The sequence below is a fragment of the Rhamphochromis sp. 'chilingali' genome, assembly GCF_963969265.1.
Source record: "Rhamphochromis sp. 'chilingali' genome assembly, chromosome: 12".
Lineage (NCBI taxonomy): Eukaryota > Metazoa > Chordata > Actinopteri > Cichliformes > Cichlidae > Rhamphochromis > Rhamphochromis sp. 'chilingali'.
Window position 1 is genome coordinate 632,501 of NC_137939.1, and position 25,000 is coordinate 657,500.

Consider the following 25,000-nt stretch of genomic DNA (forward strand, 5'->3'; position numbering starts at 1 on the left):
CAAAGGGCAGCCCTGGCGGAGCCCATCACCCACCGGGAACGAGTCCGACTTATTGCCGGCAATGCGAACCAAGCTCTTACAACGGTTGTATAGGGATCGAATGGCCCGTAGCAATGGGCCAGACACCCCATACTCCCGCAACACCTCCCACAGGACACCCCGAGGGACACGGTCGAATGCCTTCTCCAAGTCCACAAAACACATGTAGACTGGTTGGGCAAACTCCCATGCACCCTCAAGTATCCTCGAGAGGATAAAGAGCTGGTCCAGTGTTCCGCGACCAGGACGAACACCGCATTGTTCCTCCTGTATCCGAGGTTCGACTAGCGGACGAACTCTCCTTTCCAGCACCCTGGCATAGACTTTCCCAGGGAGGCTGAGGAGTGTGATCCCCCTGTAGTTGGAACACACCCTCCGGTCCCCCTTCTTAAAGATGGGGACCACCACCCCGGTCTGCCAGTCCAGGGGTACTGCCCCTGATCTCCACGCAACATTGCAGAGATGTGTCAACCAGGACAGCCCTACAACGTCCAGAGCCTTCAGGAACTCGGGGCGGACCTCATCAACACCAGGGGCTCTGCCACCAAGGAGTTGTTTAACTGCCTCAGTGACCTCGCCCCCGGAAATTGGCGGGTCATTCCCCTCATCCCCAGACTCTGCTTCCTCCTCGGAAGACGTGTCAGTGGGATTAAGGAGGTCCTCGAAGTATTCCTTCCACCGCCTGACAATTTTCTCAGACGAAGTCAGCAGCGCTCCGCCAGCACTATACACAGTGCAGGTAGAGCACCGCTTTCCCCTCCTGAGACGTCTGACGGTTTGCCAGAATCTCTTCGAGGCAGTCCAAAAGTCTTTTTCCATGGCCTCTCCGAACTCCTCCCACACCAGAGTTTTTGCTTCAGCCACTGCCCGAGCCGCACTCCGCTTGGCCTGTCGATACCTGTCGGCTGCCTCCGGAGTCCCACAGGCTAACCAAGCCCAATAGGACTCCTTCTTCAGCCTGGTGGCTCCCTTCACCTCTGGTGTCCACCATTTGGTTCGGGGATTACCACCACGGCAGGCACCAACCACCTTGCGGCCGCAGCTCAATGCAGCAGTTTCGGCAATGGAGACGCTGAACATGGTCCATTCGGACTCGATGTCCCCAGTCTCCCTTGGAATCCTGTTGAAGCTCTGCCGGAGGTGTGCGTTGAAGATCTCGCGGACTGGGGCCTCTGCTAGACGTTCCCAGCACACCCTCACTACGCGTTTAGGTGCACCGGGTCTGTCCAGTGTCACTTTTCAAACCCAACTCATAAAAATGATAAAAACTCATAAAATCAACAAGATGGTGATTAAAAACATTTTTTTTAAAGATGCAAGCCAGAGACATGAAACGGCAGACTTATAAACCTGTGTGGTTTCCAGAAGGGAGAGTAATAACAGATATACATATTGATAGAAATGTTGATTACGCCCCCTTCTAACACGTCTCTGGTTATTCAATGCAATTTTATTTACACAGCTCCAAATCACAACAAAAGTTGCCTCAAGGCCCTTTATATTGTACAGTAGATACAGAGAAAAAGCCAGCAATCATATGACCCCCTATGAGCAAGCACTATGGCGACAGTGGGAAGGAAAAACTCCCTTTTAACAGGAAGAAACCTCCGGCAGCACCAGGCTCAGGGAGGGGCGGGGCCATCTGCTGTGATTGGTTGGGGTGAGAGAAGGAAGACAGGATAAAGACATGCTGTGGAAGAGAGACAGAGGTTAATAACAGACGCGATTCAATGCAGAGAGGTCTGTTAATACATAGTGAGTGAGAAAGGTGACTGGAAAGGAAAAACTCAATGCATCATGGGAATCCCCGGCAGCCTACGTCTATTGCAGCATAACTAAGGGAGGATTCAGGGTCACCTGGTCCAGCCCTAACTATATGCTTTAGCAAAAAGGAAAGTTTGAAGCCTAATCTTGAAAGTAGAGATAGTGTCTGTCTCCTGAATCCAAACTGGAAGCTGGTTCCACAGAAGAGGGGCCTGAAAACTGAAGGCTCTGCCTCCCATTCTACTTTTAAATACTCTAGGAACAACAAGTAGGCCTGCAGAGCGAGAGCGAAGTGCTCTAATAGGGTGATATGGTACTACAAGGTCATTGAGATAAGATGGGGCCTGATTATTTAAGACCTTGTATGTGAGGAGCAGGATTTTGAATTCTGGATTCAACAGGAAGCCAATGAAGGGAAGCCAAAACAGGAGAAATCTGCTCTCTCTTTCTAGTCCCTGTCAGTACTCTTGCTGCAGCATTTTGGATTAGCTGAAGGCTTTTCAGGGAGTTTTTAGGACTTCCTGATAATAATGAATTACAGTCGTCCAGCCTGGAAGTAATAAATGCATAAAGAGTGAGTTTTTTAGCGTCACTCTGAGACAGGATATTTCTAACTTTAGAGATGTTTGGTTATTATAACCAAAACTTCCTCAATGGTTTTAAAGGTTACTGTTGTGTGTGTGGCAAGGTGAGAAGGTGTTAAATGTATTCATCTTTTTATTAGACATATTTCACATTCATTGCACACCAACATCAATCATGAAAACAGACAGTCATGCACACACACACATGCTTCCAACTAAGGGCTGTGACAGCAAATATTTGCCCACATGTGGGGGCAGCTTGTCGGTTGCGCCCAGAATAAACACACCAGTGTGGATGTGGAATAATAATGTGGCGCATTTTAGCAGCTGCTTGGTCACAGCTTGTTTACAGTGTTGGAGGGTTCTCTTAAGCACTAATTTGTCACTGTCAGCTTTCTCGCACTTTCTGTTCATTTTCTTTTTCTCTTAAAGTACGAAGGCCTAACTGGGAGCTCAGAGATGTGTTTTAATTCTATTTTGAGCATATTTGTGAGTAAACATGAACTCTACCCTAAGACCAGGGTGCATGCATTTTGTGGTTAATGAGTGTCTAGTAGTAGTGAGTTTACTGTGAGGGCTTGTGTGTGTTTTCCATATTTTTTTAAACCTAATATGTGTGTGCCACATATACCAAGGCTCAGGGATTGGCGCGGAGGTTAATACATATCCATCCTGGCTGGTTACACAGTTCAACTCTGTAATCAGCACCTGAGCAGTACACAACGCTGACAGCAGATTTACTACCCATGTGTGTGTTTCTGTCAGTAATCAGACTCGTGGCATTTTATTTCTTAAAAGGAGAATGTGGGTTATGTGCACAGTGGTGCGCATGCATGTGCTCGCATCTCCTGTCTGCATATGTTTGTGTTTTGTTGTTGAAAGATTTACACAGCAGTGTCTCACCTACCTCAGTCGTGTCTTGTCTTGTCCCAGTCTGCTTTCTTGCTAAGACTCGGCACACAGCATTCATCCTTACCTGATGTACTGTACACAGTGCAGCTCTGCAGTCTTCTGAGATGAAGCATGCAGAACTTGTTTTAACTAATAAAACTAAACAAATAAAGCCAGATAAAGCAAGACAGGACAATGAAGCGAACTTATTTGTACGTGTTAAATATTGTGCTGTACTCAATAGTCGGTACACACACGCAGACGCAAACACGCAAAATAAAAACTGCAAGGAAGTGTAATTTATGCACATATGTTCACGTCATGTGGAAAACAACGTCCCCTTCTATGTGGTGCTTGCACGATCTCGCCAAGTTTATGCTGGTTTCCTCTGGGAGCCGCTCCTTCGCCCGTCATCACAGTGCAGCTGATAGTTGAAGCAATCTTTCAAAAGTGGACACAAGGGCCAGACTTTGCATGTTTGTCCCTCTGGAGCCATTCATTTAAAAAATCCCATTAGCCACAAGAATCTTTGAAATTTTCCCAGTTTAGCCATCGTTTCCATCTTAGGAAGCACCTGTTTTACCACAGAACCAGAGGATAAATGTCAGAGGTTTTATTTTTTAATTTATATGCTTTTGATTATAATTTATAACTTTTAACTTAAAACGTCTTCAGAGCCTCTTTGTTTCAAGTAAAGCACGGTTTTGCACCATGTTGTGCCAGTGGTCAGATATCAGTTGCAGCTGCACAGTGCTGGGCAGGCCGAGGATTTCCCCTCTGATAACGCTAGGATGTGTAAATACAGGTTCAGACATTTAACATTCACTCTGTATGATTTATCCCCCTGAAATATAATGAATTTCATGAAAACTCCTTCACCCTTGGCTCAGCTCTTCCATGCCCACACCAATTTTTGTATTATTGCTGTTATTATTGTTATTTTTTGTGTTGTGTAAGTATTTACCATCACACCAAATGTTAGAATCACCAGTTAACCTGAAAAGCAATCTTTGGACATGTTTGTCAGGTTAAACCCAACAACCTTGATGCGAGGCCACCAATGTGCCTCTGTGCTGCCCAACAACTTGATATATAGGCTAACTTGTGCTCTGTGCTTAACCTACTCTAGTTTTTAATACTTTTTCACCCCTTTACGTTGTACTCAAAGTGCACTGCAAGCTGCACTTACAGACATATTTTTAAAGCTCGTGCACACATGGAAACCTGTAAGGGTGCATAGGGAGGTCCTTCGGTTTTAGTCTCTTGCCCAAGGACACTTCAACATAAGGATGCAGAAATCTTGGTCCCCGATTGCACACTGGCTTCCCATTGTTCCTCATACAAAGGATAGCTTAAATGCAAAAAATGTGTTTCCTGATGGGGCTTAATAATGACAATCTTCCACTTTTCTGGCATAGTTGGATAATGTTTTGATTCTCTTTGATACAGTAACTAAGTCCAAAGGCAATATACTTGAAGAAAACCTCAAGGAAAATTGGTTTTGTCATACATTTTAAGAACATACATTTCAACTGGTGCACTATTTTTCTGAGGTGAAAGCCAGTCCACTCTTGACTTAAAAAGATGTTGCCTGTGTTTGTGGCATCTGTTTGTTGAGTTTTCTGACCGCTCATTCATGCAACATGTCTTCATCTGCATCTTGAAGAGTTTCTTGCATTTGTACATGCAATCACTTGCTAGACTCATTCTGTAGGCGTCCATAAGCATTTTTTCTACTTGCCTCGAATTCTACTTGCATGGTGTTGAAGGTTTGATTAATTATTTCCCCTTTTCTTTTTTGTTGAAGAAAATGGTCATTTTGATGAATATTTTTATGGATAATTGTCGTCTTTAAAAGGCTCAAATATGTCAAAAAAGCAAGCAGTTTTGTACTTTCAAATGACCGTATATCTCATAGCATTAAATTTAGTCATTTAATGTATTTCAGAGTTTGATCATTGATATATGATATAACAAACACTCCTTGTTTATCTGTTGTCATCCATTTTTCTCTGTCTGAAGACAAATCAAGTCTCCTAACATCCAGAAGCAGACGGTGCCAGGCGAGATGAGGAAAGACGCCCTGATTGATGGACATCCCCACTCGTTATCACAGGTTTGATTATGTTCGTACGTTTATGTCAGTGTTATGTTTGGATTCTTTTTCATGTTTCCAACCAGCAGAGTTCAGTTTGGTTCATTCTCAGTTCATCTACCTGTTTTTGTTTCCCCTCTCACCACCAATTGCAAATGATGTCGATGAATTTCTTCTTCTTCTTAGCTGTGCTGTAGTCCCTCCATTCATAGATCTCAGAGTCTTAACCAGAAACAAAACTCAGTTCCATACCTAAAAACTGCATCATGGTGACTCACATGGGAATAGCAGCACACTGTGTCTAGTCAGACCTCATGATGTACCCTCTCTGATGTAATTTGTGTAGTTGCTTACCTGCTTAGACGTCAACAAGAGTGTTGACTCACTGTGTGAGTGCACACGTATACTTCTACTCGTCTGCAGGCTGAGGTGTTAATATACAGAGTGTAGCCATGCCAGGTTATCCCCAGGGGACGGATGAAGTAAAGTACATTTACCTTCCTGCCAAACAGACCAAGAGTCTCTCTCAGTCTGTTTTTCTGCTGAACTATTCTGCTATTTGTGTATTCTGGCAGCCAGCATTCAACTTCCTATTTCTGTATCTAAACAGTGTCTGTGAAACACACATTAGTATTGCTGGAAAGAGACATGACGTGCATGTCAGGTACAGGGACGTGGGACACGCTGAAGCGGACCTTACCTAGTGCGTCCTTAGTGCGAGTCTTTTTGAAGTTACACTAACAGCTGAACGAAGCGCCCTTGATTCAGGTGTAGCATATAAATACAGCTGCAAGCTTTGGGACAAACTTCCTTCTTTCATGTGCGAAAAATAAAACTTACTCCAAACTCCTTTGGTGGCCTTTCTCTATTTTTTGTAAACATCTTCATATTTTGAACTCTGTCGAGCTGCTTGGCTGTAGCAACAGTCCCCATGAATATACAGCACTTTACATTCAAATGACATCAATCGTTTTCTAGATTACAGCAAAGTATATTTGCGCTCCTCTTGAATGTCAGACAGGCCTCCAAGTGCTGCTGTTCGTCTTTTAACTCGTTCCAGTGGAGGTGACCACATCACTCTAACTCTTGTTGACCTTCAGTGTTTACCAGATTTTACTGCTTGTTTTCGAAGCTTACACGGTCATTCACCTTTATGTTTGTGATCTCTTTTACTCTCCTCGGCTCTTTGAGGTTCTTTAAAAAGCCCTTTCTGAAAATCTCTGATTCGTATTTTTTTTTAAATATTATTATTATTATAGCATATTATTAGCAGTGTTATCATTAGTATCATTTATCCTGAATACAATATAACCATCACATTTTTGTTGACTACATCATTTAATGTTTGGGATGGCACTAAATGTGGCAGACGCTCAGATATGTCAATTGGGAGAGATTGGAGAAGAAGCATCTTGGATAAGAAGCTTTGAGAAAGGCCTCGGGTCTGCAAAATTTTGTTATTTCCATTTATTTTTGTAGTTATTGAATATATTAAAAAATACTGAGCAAAGGAAATGTTCGTCTTCAAGCAGATACATGCAATCAGACTGAAATCCCTGTTTATTGTCATTGATCTGTGATGCTCCACCCTCCTGGTTTCCTGTGCTATTCTTTGCTGTTTCCTCTGGCAAGAGCCTCAGTCGGTCTTCAGAGCAACTGGCTGCACCTGAGAGGTGGGCGTGGCCAAGAGAAGAAAAAAAAGCAGCTCTTTCCAGCTGCTCTCATTCTTAATAAGTAATCTGAGCCAGATGTTCTGCATAACAATATACAGAACAGTTTTCAGAGGACTACATGATTCCACCACAGCATTGCACTTGGGCTGAGCTTTGGTTCATCGTCCTGTTGCATTCATGTCACATTTGACTCTAGAATGCTTTCGTGTACAGACAAGTTCACGATTAACTCCATAACTGCAAAGTGCTCAGGTCCTGTAGCTGTAAAGCCCAAATCATCATCCCTCCTGAGGTTGTTGCAGAGGTTGTGTAGTTTGTTTGGTTGGTAATGTGCATACCTACAGGAAGTAGTATGTTCTTTTAGAGAGAAGAGGCCTTCTCCTGACAGCCCTTCCAAACAAGCCATACTTGTCTGGGATGGAGCTCTTAGGTTTAATGCAATTATTCTGAGACTCTGTTTACAGTCTGACCTTGGGGTGAATTTGCTGGGACGCCCACTACTGGAAAGATTATGGGATTGTGTTAGGATGAACCAGAACGCTCCAGACCATTAAACTTCTGCTTTTACAAAGATATGTTACACCTAGACTATAAAAGCTGCTGCTACTCACCTTCTTAATTCTGTGGGTGTACTTAGTTTTCCACAGCACTACATGGTGTCCTGTGAAAGCTCTTTTTTTCACTGGACTGTAATTCCTTTTGTGCTGACATCTTACATAACATTCTTGCATACTTTCACTTATCCATGCGTGCTTTATAACGTTAACTCCTTTCATGTCTCAACACAGATTTTTAGCCGTGCCAGCGGCATGGCTCTAAAGCTTTCTCGGTTAATCTTGATATTTAGAGAACTATTCAGTGGATTGCCATGAAACTCGATACAGACATCCACTATACTTAGTGCTTAAACCCTAACTTTGATGATCTACCAGCTTCTTCCACAACAAACTTTTGCATCTTTTTAACATTTGCGGTTCAAAGTTAAATGTTCACTGGATGAAATCTCATGAATTTGGCACACATTTGTCTCCTCAAGATGATTTTAATCATGTTGGTAACTCCTTCAGCAAAACCTCAATTCTAATACACTTCATTGAAAACATTCCCATCAACCTATTTCTGGGCATTAATAACTGTTACTATGTCATTAACCTAGAAGGACAATCATGGCAAACAATAGTGCGGTTACAAACGAGCATGCTAGCTTTGACAGTCTTGATTATGCCAAAGCTAACATGTAGTCCAAAACAATGTTGTGCTTAAGCTTTGAGGATATAGTCTCACTGAACCACAAAGGCGGCTGTAGAGTCTTAGACTTGTTTTAAAATGAACATAAAATTCACACAAACTCCATTAGAACAGTTTATAATATAGATATTTCTGTCTCCAGACCGTCTGACGTCAAAGACTCCTTTGATCCTTATGAGTTATTGCAAAATCCACTTTAACAGTGATTTCACATGTGCACCACATTTTAGTCAATTCGATTGCGCAGTTAAGTTGAAGAAAAACGTTTCCCCATTTTTGGGGCAGGTTTCAGAAGAAATTTATCACTTGGACATCAATCCAACATGAATAAGACTTAAGTTTCTTAGACGTCAGCTAATAGACAGCAATTTAATGTAATACATTTTGAGGTAAATATAGGAGGAATTTGTTAAAAATGCAACAAAGGCATACCAATAAAACATTGAAATGTTGAAGTCAGGTTACATTAGATCAAATATTCACTGGCTATGGAGACACAACATACAATCTGTATATCCGGTCGTTAAGTGATGACGTGACGAATCCTACTTCCGGGTCTAAAGTAGTCTGCGTTTAATATGGCTTTTGTGTTGTTAACATGTTTAATGTTTTGTATTTTCTTCTATTTGATCTCAAAAAGCTCCTAAAACAGTCAGTGATCACTGTTGACCTCCCTCGGCTTTTATTACCGCTAATCATTTATTTAAGCTCAGTTTTTAAAACCTTAGGATGTAACTACAGCCCAGCCCATGCAGCAGTATATGAATGACTAACCTCGTATTGTTCTCCTGGCTGAAGTTTGGTCCTTTTACAGCATCCTGCCATGCGATTACATTTGTTCCTGACCACCGAGAACACTCACGTTAACTTTTATCGAGTGGAAAAAAAGTTAGCTTGTTTATGTTATGCTAACATAGCTGTGTCGCTAGCGGTCACGTAGCACATCATTATATACCAGCTAGCCCAACTTCAGTAACCCTACAAACGTCACTGCTGTTTAGTTTTCTGTCTTCATTTATGCTGGAAGTGATAGCAGAGCTGTACGTTTGAATTTGTTTCCAAAACCCCGCAGTCAGGACATGCTATATTGTATTTAGATAGAAGCTAGCGAGCTAACTCCCTGCTAACTTCTAACTCCGTTAAATGTCATAAATTCCGTTTTCATGGATGCCTGGATGTTAAACTCAGTTGTTACACCTGGTAGAGCAGAACGCTGATCATTTTATTAAAGATGAAAGACTTTAGACAGTTTTTCAACTCTCAGTAATGCCACAGTGATCGTTTGATATATGGACCTGCAGCGGAGTTTAGACCCAGACACGGCTGGTGACGTCAGACATTACGACCGGATTGTGTCTGCTCAGCGGTGAGGCTGGTTGTGGCCTCTTCCTTTCTCTTTCCACTGCTCTCTGTCTCGCTCTTATCTCTGGCTCCATCAGGAACACAGCACGCTCCAAGGGTAAACACACACAAACAAACTCTCCCAATCTTGCCAGAAGAGTTTATGTGGGATGGAGCGATAACATCTCTTTGCTCCATTGTCTCCATCGCGCCACGCTGCACTTAACAAACACAGAGAAAACACATCGGAAGTATTCTCCTCAAACCTTCACACCGGCCTTTTATTTCTCTTTTATCTGTAACTGAGAGGCATCAGCAACCCTCGGTGCTCACCTGTTTTTGAAAGTGAATTATAGCAAGGAAGGTTTCTTCTTTTTGTGTTTTTTGTTTTGTTTTTTGATTTAGGGGGAAATGTGAAGAAAAAAAAGATTGTTCCCAGAGTCTGTAAACTGGACCTAAATTACTTATGAGATGTCTGGCCCTGCACACATATTTAGCATATTTTAAATTATGAAACACAACAGTTCATAAAGACTGAGACAGATGTCTGATCATAGGTGCACAGCTGCTGGAAATGTGCATTCTCTCACTCTCCGCTCGTTTATGTAAGTGATCGTAATCCCTTCATCAAGCCAGAACAGACCAGAGCCATAATGATCCTTCCTGGGGGAATTAGGTGATGATTGTTGCTGCAGAGGCAATTATCTTTACTTTTCTCCCCGTTCTCTGTGCTTTTGTATCTTCTTGCCCTATTTTTCCCCATTCTTTGTAGTCTTGAAAGCCAGCGATATTCTCGTGTTACTAATAAAACTTAAAGCAAACATGTATGCACAGACACATTTATAGTGCACATTCATACAGGGGCAGACACAGCTTTCTGGTTAGGTTACACTCAGGGGTCCAGCAGTGGCAGCCCCATCTCAGTGGGGTGTGTGTGTGCGTGTTTCTGTCTGTTGGGTGGGGTCAGACCAGTACTTGTTGATTCTGGTGCATCGAGTTACTGCTTGTCTGTCACATCCAATTACAGTTTCGGACCGTTGACACACTCGGCCTGGCTCTGTGTGTGCGTGTGGGTGTTTGTCGCTCACCTCCAGCTGTGCCATGCCGACGTAACGTGCCACAAGTATCCACTTGTGATTCGGATGGCTTGGCAATGTTTTCATCACACTTACGGATAATCCTGTTGCTGCAGTTTTAGTCTGCACCACTGACTCGCTCAGTGAGTTAGCCTCCTGCACTGATGGGCTGATAATTGTACCAACCTTATACTTATTTCCTCTTCTTTAGTATTTATTGGAGGCACTTAATAAGCTATTCATGTGCAACTTGTGTGTTCCTGGCGCTGTCTCATAAAATGACTTTCACTACATGTGTGGAATCCATCACAAGCGATTTCTCTTGTAATACAAAATATTTTCTAGATCCCTGTCAGACATGAGACATGTGCACATTTACAGGGCAGCTAAAGCTGGCTGATGCCACTCTTTCAAAGATTATATTCACTTTCACAAACATGTAGCATCTATTTCTGAGATGAAATATCATTTTAACAGCAGTCAGCCAGACTTATTCTCACGTTTCCTAGAGAGCGTCCGGCCATCCCTATTACTCAACAGTGCTTATTGCTTTTCACATACCTCGTTCACATTTATATTTTACATGTAGATGTAAGGCATGAGTATATCAGGTTTGTGACACTTTTGTTGCTCCTTATGGACAGATTTTGTAGCGTGTTGCCATTAATTGTTCTTTCTTACATACCCTTCTTATTGTCATCTTGTGTCACTGTGACTCTACAGAGAATTATGGGACTATATGTTTCCGTAATAGTTAAAGGCTCATTGTTTGATATGAGTTCAAACCAGAATTTGATTGTAATTCTATAATTCAGATCTGGGGTTTAGTGTGAAGTTTATAAGTTTGCTTTATCAGTTCATTAGTTTAACCATTTAAAATCACTGGAAACTGTTTCCTCGTCCACGTGTCCACAAAGCTTCTGTAGTGCTCCCAGAAAAGTGTGAACGTGTGAACTAGAAAGTGAGTCAACGCTTTCGGTGCTGCAGAGAAAGTTGACAAAAAAAGAAAGGTGGCGAGATGGAGAATCAGAGGGTTTATTATTTCTGTCCAGTGTTTTCTTTCACAGTTCCATCAACCAGGGTGGAAGCGGATCCTTTTCTTCCACTCACCATAGGTGTGAAAGGCCACACACAAACTGCATGTAAATGCACACAGTCTACTCCACACCTACAGATTCTCACACTCACATGGATGGCAGCAAAGGTCACAGCACTTAGAAACTCTTTCTGCCCTACTTCTCTCTCTCTTGTGTCTCGGCTGTGTCTAAATTCTTCATGTGGGAAGTCTGTTTGCTTCTCTAGCTGCAGGATTTGTTTTTCTTTTCTTTCATTTCTGATTTAGCTAGAATGATTTTTTTTTTGCAAAGGACCAAACAGTGCAGTGTGAATGCAGATGATTTGTGCACCAAATCGTTTGAACATTTAAGAACAAACTATACTGAAAAAACATTCATCTTCCTGCTTTTTGCTGCTTTGCTTCCAAAACCCCTCCCCTTAAATCTTCATGCCCCTAGCTTCCTCTTTTGGCTTCCCAGGATGCCATGCGGGACACAGCTGAGCGGATCATGGAGCTGGAGAGGGCACTGAGAGAAAGCATGAACACCTCTGCACATAGGGAGGCTCTCTGGGCACAGGAGGAGGCTGCCCGGGTTCAGGCCCAGAGACAGGTTTACCCAGCGTAGCGCACGCGTATCGGGCGCCATACCACCATATACATTTACTCGCACGCATGCACACAGATAGTCTCGAGGCTCTCCACACAGGTTTCCTTGTGTACCTTTTAAACTCTGTGATCAGTTGATCAGATCATTCAGGACTTCAGGACCACTGCAAAAAACAAAACTTAACTGCGCCTCCATGTGGTTCAAAATGTAGCTGCAGGCAGACCATTATATCATTATTACCAAATGGGTAGTTGCCTTTTGTTTCCTCTCTGTTATTGCTTTTTCTTCTTAATTTACTTTTTATTCTCTAAACACTCTTTTGTTTATTTTATTCTTCTTGACTGAAATTTCAAACCAAAAAAAAGGAGAAAAAATTCCAGTGGCCTCCTTTCGTTTTTTCTTGTTAACTTTGCATCTTTGAAAATGTAAGCATACGTTTGAGATGTTGTGAGTTTATGTCTCTGTAAGCAGAGTGACTGACAAAGCTGGAGACTTGATGGAGCACAGGTTGCCCCTTTTAACCACATGTCCTGCTTATCTGGCTGCCTTTCTGGCTGCCTGCTGGTCCGTCTACAACTTTGAGCAGGCCCCAAAAAAGTTTACGTGTGTGTGTGTGTGTGTGTGTGTGTGTGTGTGTGTGTGTGTGTGTGTGTGTGTGCGTGTGCGTGTGCGTGTACGTAGGTGTGTCTGTGGTGGGAAAGAGAAACAAGGCAAGGGAGTGTGTTTCCTCTCGGTGTGAGCATGCATTTGAATGAGAATGACCTCGCATTACTTACGAGTGCCACAAGTAACATGAGAGCAATCGGCGGTTAAAACAAGAACCAACATTTTGAGGCAGAATGGCGGCTATATTGCCTCAAACACACACGTGTGCTTCCTGGGAGAGTTTAAAAGATGAAGAGAGGCCGGAGCAGCAAAGTAAGAGAAGGTCAAACTCAGTTTAGAAAATTTTGCGAGCGCCAACGCTAACTGCGGCTTGTTTTTTTTTGTTTTTTTTCTCCCTTCTTTTCACAATTTCTGTACTTTTGCACGCTTGACTTGCATTCAGCATGGATACTGTGTTTATCAAACAATATTCTGATTCACTGCAAAGTCAGAAAAGTATATTTATGTCTGAGGGACTTTTTGCACGCATAGAAGTAAATGATTCAGCTGTGACCTGAGATTACCCAAAGATTCAGGAAAAGCCTTTTCTAGCTGATGACACATTAACATTCATTGACCCCACGAGCCATAGTCACAAGCCTTTATTATAAGTCAATCCAAACCCTACGCATAGAAAACATACCGAGCCAGCGTGTGGTCATACTAGCGACTGAACTTGACACGAGCTGAACTAGAATGGAGTTACAGCCACACTGTTGACACAAGGAAAGCTGCCTGAGTGCTCAAGGTGCTCAGTCACCGATGCTCACTGTTCGCTGTCAAAGGAGTGAGCTTTGTCAGCCAAAATAACGTTACCACATAAGACGGGAGCGGTTCAGCATGCCATCATTTTAAAACTAGACAGTTGTCAGTCAATCACCAGTCTTGCCTCGGAGACTGGAAAAGAGTGCGTGGAGCGACTTAGAGAGGAACCAGTTCCTTTGAAACATCACCTGACTCTGGCACTGCTTCAGCCCGCCCTGCCAAACTCACATTCTCACCCCTCCTCTCCTCACTCTTTGCTTGATTTTCTTCTTTCTTCTCCCCTCTGTCCCAGAGTAATCAGTCTCATGATGTGTAATGCGCTGAAAGTCTTCCATCAGCCTGACCTGCTGAAATGGAGCATGGGTAATGCCCTGGGTCACTTTTTTTCACACCCTTTTTTTCTAAGTCTCTCACTCCCTCTGCCTCTCGTCTTTCTCATACAATCATCTCTGCTGTCCAGCCACTGTCCCGAGCCTTGCGTGTTCCCATCTGCCTTCTTAAGTTGTCTCACGCAATTATCTCCGCGCTCTCTCTCTCTTGTTCTTGATTTCTGCTGTTTTGCTCTCCCCTCTGTGGCGTTTGAACTAGGCCTTTGAACCAGCAACACAACGCAAACGGACAAGAGGGATTTGGCCCTTACCTCTGAGCCCTCAATCAGCTTATCAACTAAAGGGGCTTTGGGCCAGCCTTAGAAGGCCTTAGCCTGGCTGGGGGGCTTTGCCTTGAAGTTGAGCTAAATTAGCACGCACAGGCTCACTGCTAAGCTGATTAGGTCCCTAATTTCACTAAAATGCATTGTATTCCTTATTAATGATGTGATTGTGAAGTGAGGGCTAGCCTGGGTGGTGGACTAATAAGGGACTGGGAAGGGAAAAGTTGGTGCATGAGGGTTGATAGGCATGTGGTGGGTGTAAGTGGAGCTGTGTGTGTGACCCTTGGCTTTCAAGAAGAAAAGATTGGCTTTGTATGCACTCGATCCTGGAATCAAACAGTGAATATTAAAATGGTGTAAGTTTGGAGACGTGCATATTTTGACGTTGCTCGGTCTATTAACAGCTAGAACCTACTGAGGTCAATTGTTCTTGGCAGAGCTATGGGGTGTATTTTATTGAATATATTGAATATTTTGTTACATTTTGAAGAAGTTTTGACTGAAAGTCGTCATTTTCCAACCGTACTGTTTAAGTTTCAGCGCTCCGCACTCCCTTTGCTTTTTTCTTCTCGTATTCAGCGTGTGATATTCATGAAGAGTGAGCACGTAAGCTGACATCTGTGAAACACACCTAGAAAACTGGAGGAGATGGAAACTGTCCTGAAAATGTGTGAACCATTTGGCTCCTTCATAAAAGAGGCCCATTCCTTTCTCTCATGTCCTACCCCATGCAGTGGTTTTCCCCAATAATCCTTTTCTCTGCATTTTTCTTTCTCCTTTTTTTCTTCCAAACTTTAGATTTTTTTTTACCCTGTATCACAAATTAGCAGCTCATCAAAAGTAAACAATGATAAATGTATGTTCCTGTTGTTTTACATTTACATCTGTACATGCTTGAGTAATACTGCATCCTATTGTGAAGTGCTAGCTGTTAGACAATTAGACACTTCCTGTCTAATGACGCCCTGAGGTCATATCCTGTCAGACACACATGTGTGTGCAGATACAGAGGATGCAGTCAAGAGGTTGATCATTATCCTCAGCTCTAAAGCACAACTGCACTTGAGAATATGATAAGTGAAAGGCGAGGGTTGAGAGGAGAGGGTCAGAACAATCACTCAGCTAACCTGTGACCCCGAGTAATTTCTCCTGCTCCTAAATGTCAGCTGGCCATTGATTTTCAATGTTTAGGCTGTCATTTTATGTCATCTTTTAGCAATCCAACACACGTTCTTGACACACACACAGACAGCAGATAACTTGTCCTATATCAAATTACTTTAGCATGCTCACTTCTGTGTGTGAGTGTGCATGCATAAGTGCAGAATAGACATGTTTCTTTGTATTATTATAAACTTATCTTATAATTAAGAACGGATCAATGTGGGTCCTCTAGTGTGTTTATACCACCTTCCTTCTTTGTCTTCCACTGAATAGCTGGAGGAGCTGATGGGAGCTTTGGAGAAGACGCGCCAGGAGCTGGACGCCACAAAACTGCGTCTGTCCTCCACTCAGCAGTCGCTGCATGAAAGAGACGGACATCTGAACAGTCTGCGACAGGAGAGACGAAAGCAGCTGGAGGAGATTCTGGAGATGAAGTGAGTGTCGCAGTCACCTACATGTCTACATATACCGCACTCACTTTCAGTTACATTAGGTAGCTTTTAGTTGAAGTTTAACTGAATTGAGTACAGCTGTCGGCCCAAACATCTGTCTTTACAAAGTAGTTAGTGTTGTGGTTTAGGTCACAATATTAGAAACGTGCCATTTTCATGTGCTTATTGTTTAGGTTAAAGTTAAAGGCAACGTTCTTGCAGTGCAAGATGTGTAGTAAAATGAGTAGCACTGGATATTTTAGTAATAAGATGCTAACAGAGGGGTAAAAATTTGAGTCATGCTGTATTACTACTTTAGAAATACACCATGTTTTTAGGTAAGAAGTCACAGCACTGGACACCATGTTTAACATTATTTCCCTGAAACATCAGGACTGTGTGAATAATTTCAGTTGTAAGAAGTTAATTATCAAATGTTTTACTTTTTTAAAAATCATGTGATTTGATGCATCTGAGGCAGTTTGGGGTTCAGTATTGAGTCAGGGAACACATCAACATGCAGACTGGGAGAGTCTGGAATTAAACCACTGTCCTTTAACTTTCTAATCTTTGTTTTTGGCTCCATTACACTATTACATAAATGCCATTCAAATGTATCTCAAGTAGAAATTGTTGATCCCAAGTTAATGTTTTCAGTTACATAGTAATTTCTTAGTTATGCATTTTTAAAATTAAATTATTGCCCCAGTACCCCACGTGTTGACACGGAGCTACCATATCGACTGGTAGTGAGCGATTCTACACTTTTCTACTCAGTTTAAACACTTTCTTGCTACAAACCTCATTCACCCTTTCATACAAAAGCCCTTTTCTGTGCATAAGCACTAACCTAATGTTCACAAACACTATAATAAATGCATTCAGGGGAACTCTTGGTTAAGTATATTGTCCAAGGATACTTTGACATGCAAGTTGGAGGATCGAACCCCTGACCCTCCGATTGGTAGACGACCTGCTGTACCTCCTGAGCCACAGCTGCCTCCGAAGGGGGGATAAAAGTACACTAAAAGTGTGAGTGCAAGTGACTGACAGCCCATAAAAGTAGATTTTCTTTTTTTGGCATGGTATGATGGGCACTGGCATGATTTACTCACTGTTTTATCAAGAACATTTGTAAAAATAGCAGCATTTTTTTTCACTGCAGCTCATAAACCTGTGTCTAATATTGTATTAGGCACATTTATCTGCTCACCTGTTCACATATGCGTTCGTGTTTGAGTGTGATATAGACATCAGCTCTGAGGTGTATTCTGAAGCAGGATCAGCCGTTGTCTAAAGGTGCCTCGTGAAAAGTTCAGTTTATTGAGGACAGGTGGTGTAGTCTTAGATTTGTGTGCAGCTCTTGCTTCGTGTGTCTTTGTGACACAGAGGGAGTTAGAGCAGAAGGAAGCTTAGGAGGAGGATGTGTAGAACTGTTTGCATTTCCATGTGTGAGTGTATGTCAGTGGTTGTGTATGGATATGTGAGTGAGTTCAGTGATCTGCAAGTGGCTTGGCTACATGTGCGTTTGCTTTGAGCGCTCTGATTGAAGGAGCATGGAACCACATATCTGCTTGTCATGTGCTGCGGAGAAATGCCTTTAATGTCAGCTACTCAATGCAGTACAAAAGAGAAGGCTGGCACATTCTGTATGTATTGAAAACACAATTGTTAAAGCCTACTGTGGCTTCAGCTCTTCAGACCACACATATCTGATGTACATATAGCTGTATAGGGTATTTCTGACTACTGACAGCAGGGTGCCCTTTGCCTGTCTATCTTCATACACACACACAAACACACACACTGCTGATACAAACCACCTTCCTGTCTGTTTCAATTTCCACCCTCCAAGCATTACTGGGAATGTTTATCAGTGGAAATGAATAACATATGATAAAGTCAGAAAGCGTGGTCTACGTACAGTATAGAAAAATGCTCAGCAAAGTAGCATGTGATTATTTTAGTGAGTTAGTGGTCCGGTAGCTTATATTGATTTTATTAGAAATATATCTGAGGAAGAAGGTTGTTGTGATGATTCGCTGACATGAACAACAAAAACAACAAAGTAGAACCTTCAGCTTTTGTTCAAGCCTGCATTGGTAAGACCTTTAGAAATGTGCCATTGATAAGGGGACATGAGAGGCATGAATGTGCATGTTTGTGTGTGTGGTCTGTTGTACACGGTTAAGTGTGTGTGTGCGTGAAGAGGTTAGAAGCAGGGGTTAGGGGTCACTGGTGATGAGGATTAAAGGACTGTTGAACTGCAAAGGGCAAAGCTTCGTGAGACTGACACACAGCTGAACAAGCTGCAAAGATACACTTGCAGAACGTACACACAGCCTCAGTGGAACTCGCATATAATCACTCACGTCTGCAGACATGCACATACTTACACAAACTGTGGCTTACTCCTTTAAAAGGGGCCATATTCCCAGAGCACAGCTCTGCTCCAAGTTAGCAGAGGGAAAGCTAAACAGGAAAGATAGAGCAATGAAAGAGAGGTAACAAGCGAGACACGTTAGGGGGAAAGCAGAAAATTCCCTCTTTCGGGCAGAAAGAGGGAATGAGAGGGAGCAGAGAGTGGAATGGAGGGACTGCACATGCTGAAGCATTTCAAATCTTAAATCATGAGAGAAGTTTGATTGCATGCCAAGTTTCTCCTTCCCTCTGCTGTAATGTGGCATTTGTCAAGAAGACCAGCTGAAGCAAACCATGTGAGGCACGTCTCCAATGAATTGGAGAGCTTTCTGTGTGTGTCTTTAATGTGTGCATATATATGTGTGCGTGTGTGTGTCTGTGTGTGTGTGTGTGTAAGCCAGAGGGAGGTAGAGAACTCTTGGCTTTTCAACACTGTTAATGAAAGAGACAAGGAAGGAAAAAGCATTTTCAATACTCTCATTGCATTCTGGGTTTCCCTGTTCATCGTGTGTGTGTGTGTGTGTGTGTGTGTGTGTGTGTGTGTGTGTGTGTGTGTGTGTGTGTGTGTGTGTGTGTGTGTGTGTGTGAGAGAGGGAGAGCATTTTCATATTTGCCTTTTACAGATATAGCTATATAGCTGAATGCTTAATGCTTAAGAACACTGCAGGTCTCCTCTGTCACCCCACACCAGATTGAGTTTCCACCACACTGTACAATATTCACACACACATACAAACACTCACACTCACACAGATGGCCTCTGGAGGAGCTAGTCATTAAACAAGTCTTGGGTCATGGGGTATAGGTGCACAATAGAGAAATTATGTGTTTGGACATTTTGAATAGCTAGTCATTGAGATGTTTCCATAGTCTGAATAGGATAAAACTATATATGCCACAACATCGCAGTGGCTTACTGAACCTGATCCTTCTATAGACTTTGGGAATGTAGGTGATATTATCTCTGTTTACATTTCAGTGATGGAAACGACGATAGTGGAAAGAAAGGGGGGAAAAACAGTGGCAGCTTCGATGCAGAGTTGATAAAGCGGAACTTCTTTGGGGTAGCTAAGTGGCAAGTTGAAAAGTTAAGAGATGGAGGAAAAAATTACAAGACAGAATGAGGAAAAGAGGAAGTTGTATCATAGATTTAGGGAGGAAATAGTACATGATGGAGAATGATATGCTGGGCCAGGGATTGATGGAGGGACTGATGGATGTAGGGAGTGGTGGAAGAAAGAAAGGTGAAGATGAACTATAGCTGTAAAGAGTTGGAAGAGCCATATGAAGAGCAGTTGTTGGAGTAAAATGACCAACTTTAGCACAACATATATCAGCAAATACCTGCATCACACTGAAACAAAGAACGCATACCTTTTAAATATTTTTACTTTTCATGTGGAGCATCTATCCATCCATCTTCATCCGCTTTGTCCGGGGCCGGGTCGCGGGGGCAGCAGCCTAAGCAGAGAGGCCCAGACCTCCCTCTCCCCAGCCACCTCCTCCAGCTTATCCGGGGGAATACCAAGGCGTTCCCAGGCCAGCCGAGAGATATAATCTCTCCAGCGTGTCCTGGGTCTGCCCCGGGGCCTCCTCCCAGTGGGACACGCCTGGAACACCTCACCCAGGAGGCGCCCAGGGGGCATCCTTGTCAGATGCCCGAACCACCTCAGCTGGCTCCTTTCGATGTGGAGCAGCAGCGGCTCTACTCTGAGCCCCTCCCGGATGGCCGAACTTCTCACCCTATCTCTAAGGGAGAGGCCAGCCACCCTTCGGAGGAAGCTCATTTCCGCCGCTTGTATCCGCGATCTCGTTCTTTCGGTCACTACCCACAGCTCGTGACCATAGGTGAGGGTAGGGACGTAGATCGATCGGTAAATTGAGAGCTTCGCTTTTACACTCAGCTCCCTCTTCACCACGACGGACCGGTGCAGCATCCGCATTACTGCAGCCGCCGCACCAATCCGTCTGTCGATCTCCGGCTCCCTTCTCCCAAACTCGCGAACAAGACCCCGAGATACTTGAACTCCTCCACTTGGGGCAGGAACTCATCCCCGACCCGGAGTGGGCACTCTTTTTCGGCTGAGAACCATGGCCTCAGATTTGGAGGTGCTGATCCTCATTCCCGCTGCTTCACACTCGGCTGCGAACTGTTCCAGTGCAAGCTGGAGGCCCTCACCCGATGAAGCCAACAGAACCACATCAAAGCAGAGATGAGATTCTGAGGCCACCAAAGCGAAAGCCCTCCACCACTTGGCTGCGCCTAGAAATCCTGTCCATAAAAATTATGAACCGAACCGGAGACAAAGGGCAGCCCTGGTCGAGCCCATCACCCACCGGGACGAGTCCGACTTATTGCCGGCAATGCGAACCAAGCTCTTACAACGGTTGTATAGGGATCGAATGGCCCGTAGCAATGGGCCAGACACCCCATACTCCCGCAACACCTCCCACAGGACACCCCGAGGGACACGGTCGAATGCCTTCTCCAAGTCCACAAAACACATGTATACTGGTTGGGCAAACTCCCATGCACCCTCAAGTATCCTCGAGAGGATAAAGAGCTGGTCCAGTGTTCCGCGACCAGGACGAAAACCGCATTGTTCCTCCTGTATCCGAGGTTCGACTAACGGACGAACTCTCCTTTCCAGCACCCTGGCATAGACTTTCCCAGGGAGGCTGAGGAGTGTGATCCCCCTGTAGTTGGAACACACCCTCCGGTCCCCCTTCTTAAAGATGGGGACCACCACCCCGGTCTGCCAGTCCAGGGGTACTGCCCCTGATCTCCACGCAACATTGCAGAGGCGTGTCAACCAGGACAGCCCTACAACGTCCAGAGCCTTCAGGAACTCGGGGCGGACCTCATCAACACCAGGGGCTCTGCCACCAAGGAGTTGTTTAACTGCCTCAGTGACCTCCCCCCCGGAAATTGGCGGGTCATTCCCCTCATCCCCAGACTCTGCTTCCTCCTCAGAAGACGTGTCAGTGGGATTAAGGAGGTCCTCGAAGTATTCCTTCCACCGCCTGACAATTTTCTCAGTCGACGTCAGCAGCGCTCCGCCAGCACTATACACAGTGCAGGTAGAGCACCGCTTTCCCCTCCTGAGACGCCTGACGGTTTGCCAGAATCTCTTCGAGGCAGTCCAAAAGTCTTTTTCCATGGCCTCTCCGAACTCCTCCCACACCCGAGTTTTTGCTTCAGCCACTGCCCGAGCCGCACTCCGCTTGGCCTGTCGATACCTGTCAGCTGCCTCCGGAGTCCCACAGGATAACCAAGCCCGATAGGACTCCTTCTTCAGCCTGGTGGCTCCCTTCACCTCTGGTGTCCACCATTTGGTTTGGGGATTACCACCACGGCAGGCACCAACCACCTTGCGGCCGCAGCTCAATGCAGCAGTTTCGGCAATGGAGACGCTGAACATGGTCCATTTGGACTCAATGTGCCCAGTCTCCCTCGGAATCCTGTTGAAGCTCTGCCGGAGGTGTGCGTTGAAGATCTCGCGGACTGGGGCCTCTGCTAGACGTTCCCAGCACACCCTCACTACGCGTTTAGGTGCACCAGGTCTGTCCAGCGTCCTCCCCCGCCACCTGATCCAACTCACCACCAGGTGGTGATCAGTTGACAGCTCAGCCCCTCTCTTTACTCGAGTGTCCAGAACATATGGTCGCAGGTCTGGTGATACGATTACAAAATCGATCATCGACCTGCGGCCCAGAGCGTCCTGGTGCCACGTGCACTTATGGACACTCTTATGTTCGAACAAGGTGTTCGTTATGGCCAAACTGTGATTTGCACAGAAGTCCAGTAACAAAGCACCGCTCGGGTTCAGATCAGGGAGGCCGTTCCTCCCAATCAGACAACAGCCCCCAGACAACATAGCCCCTGGGATCCCTGGGTCACACAAACCCCTCCACCACGATAAGGAAGCGATTCATGGAGAGGTGGAGCATGTTTTCAAGTAATTGGCCACCAATTGTTTTTGTTTTTTTTAAATAAATAAAGTCAGTATTTAGTTCAAAAGAGCTTTGATTTCCTTAGTAGTCTTATACAGTTTTGAAGACACTTGGCAGGGAGGTTCTTCCAAGCATCTTTTAGTACTTGCAGCAGTTTGTCATTGGTTTTTGTTTCCTAATGAACTTCCCAACAGACTCGCTAATGTTAATATCTCTGTCGGCGATCATATTATGTGCTTCTGTCATTGAAGATGGCTTTTTTATTACTTTGAATATTTGGCAAAAAATGTCTTAACTTACATTTACTCGAAGTGATCTCCTACTTCTTCCTGGTATTGCTTGATGGACACAAATCTAAACTACTAAAGTAAGATTAAATAGAAAGCTTTAAATGCAATGATTAAACACGGAGAAAATATACTCTGAATAGCTGTTTCTTTGTGACAGTAACTGCTATAAGAATCCAATTTAATAACTAAATGAACATATAAAGAGACGTTGTAAATATGACATTAATATAGCTGTCTGCTTTTTCTTCTTCTCTAAAAAGGTTCTAAATAACATGTTGGACAGAAAGGCTGAAAATAACAAACAAGATCCTTAAGCTTTTTATATCCTATTATACCCACATTTGTCCTTGACGCTTGAAAGCCTTCTGAACAGTTATGGTGTGAGATTATACAAAAGTAAATTCAGGTCAAATGCCACCACTCATTTCTTTTATCATGTCTTCACTCAAGTGCAAATGAAATATTCTACACAGTGGAAACATAGCAAGACCTCAATTACAACTCCAGATTACATTCTGTCACATATCCATCTGCTGCCCGCTTACAGTAACTCATGGCATAATGAAGCTTAGAGCAGTAGCGACGTTATGACTTCAAAATCCCCAATGTAGACATCCTGTCTGCATAGCACCATCGCCATGGTTACACTGACTAAACACACAGAGAGACCAGCTGTACTGGCAAGGTCATGTCCCTGCTCACTGATCTCTCGCAGGGACCTGGACACACACACGCGGGTTTTCACAAACTTAAAAACGAACACACAAATGAATGCAGCATGTGCACACACTCACACACACCTTTAGACTGAAAAGCCTCATTTACACGTTCATATCTTCAGCAAGCCAATATAGGCAATATTATGTTTTTGTGGTTTTTCTAAAAATTACATTCACATATACTGACATCATTTTGCTAATGACTCTGAGCTCACGGAAATATATGACGTCACAGCATTTTGTACACAAGAACTTGAAGTGGATGCTCACACCTATGCACCTTTGCACAGCCATATGCGCACAATTACCGCGTGGCGTTATAGCACCATTGTTGTGATAGGTAATGATGAGACATGGAGGGTCAGTGCTGTATGTGAATGGGATTCTCTGTGTTGCAGCGATGAGGAGGGGCTGACTCCACATCACCTTCCCCTCTCTGAGCAAGTTTGTATGCGCGCCGCCTCGTGGGATCTTCAGCCCATTCATCATGTCTGTCTATGCTCCTGTGCCCTCTGACACATGTGTTTACCTTCGACGTGTGTGTCAGCTGTTGAGCCTATAGGTGTCTTATTATGTCAAGGCCTAGGCAGGCTCCACCCAGCTCCTCCAACTCGTCCTTTGAGGTTTTGTCAATGGAGGACTTCATCACATGGAAATGCTTCCAAGTCGCTTGTTCGGTATAGTAAGGTAATGGAGACTTCTTTCTAGATCCTATAATGCGAGCCGCAAGGGTGGAAACAAATAGTCCAGAGATACATGTAAAGTTTGCTCACGCATTTAGGTTTTCAAGTTGGATACTGCTCGGCTCGGCTAACACTCTTAGAGTTTGAATACTATATTTAACACTAAATCTTTGTAGCCATTTTCTCCTGGACCCAAATCTGCTCATGCCACAAGTTGGGCTGTTTTAACATCAATTATGGTTATATTTTATCACTACTTATTAATATTTTACTGGTGCCTATAGTCAGATAGCGTGCTTGGCAAGCACCGACTTACCCATTAAATACGATTTGGAAGTTCTGCACAGTTTGTAAACCCTGGTTTGAGTTTTGCATGGCTGCTGCACAGATGTACACTCTCTGTAAGCGTCAGTGTGAGAACTGCTGGGCCGAGGTACCAGTGAGGTTTCAAGAACCATGGAGTGGCTATGAGAAGTGGCATTGTCTCCTTAAGTTAAAGCGTAAGTGAGATGAAGGCTCATAAAAGTGGTGATGAACTGTGACACTCTGAGGACGTCTGCTGAGGGTCGACAGTGGATATACGTGTTTTGTTAAACTGATAGAGATGGAAGAGTCTTTCCAAAGAAAGACGCAATTTTTGTCCTAATCTGATAAATGACATATTGAAGTTGGAGTGATTAGGAAAAGAAAAGAAGTGAAAAAGATTTAAAAAACACACACACATGCAAAAGGAATGCAGTGATTGACAATCATAAGGAAAGACAGGGAGGCCACATCAAGGAGCCAATGGGGGAATGTTGCATGTGGAAACTGCCTTCAACTATGTACCGAGTTCCCCACTTCAGTAAAATCATTCTTTCAGTATCTCTTCCGACTTTTGCTTCATCGCTCTTTTAACACT

The 25,000-nt window shown here is 43.9% G+C and overlaps 1 protein-coding gene across 1 annotated transcript in view; it reads left to right on the forward strand.

The window, feature by feature from the left end:
• LOC308406874 (ERC protein 2) overlaps positions 1-25,000 on the forward strand; it is a gene marked incomplete at its 5' end in the record, with an annotated part of 171,936 nt that overhangs the window by 80,960 nt on the left and 65,976 nt on the right. The window contains 3 exons of the mRNA XM_080898149.1: positions 5,301-5,394; positions 12,226-12,378; positions 15,875-16,035. Coding sequence (XP_080754275.1) covers positions 5,301-5,394; positions 12,226-12,378; positions 15,875-16,035 — 408 coding nt within the window. The remainder of the gene's footprint in view (positions 1-5,300; positions 5,395-12,225; positions 12,379-15,874; positions 16,036-25,000) is intronic.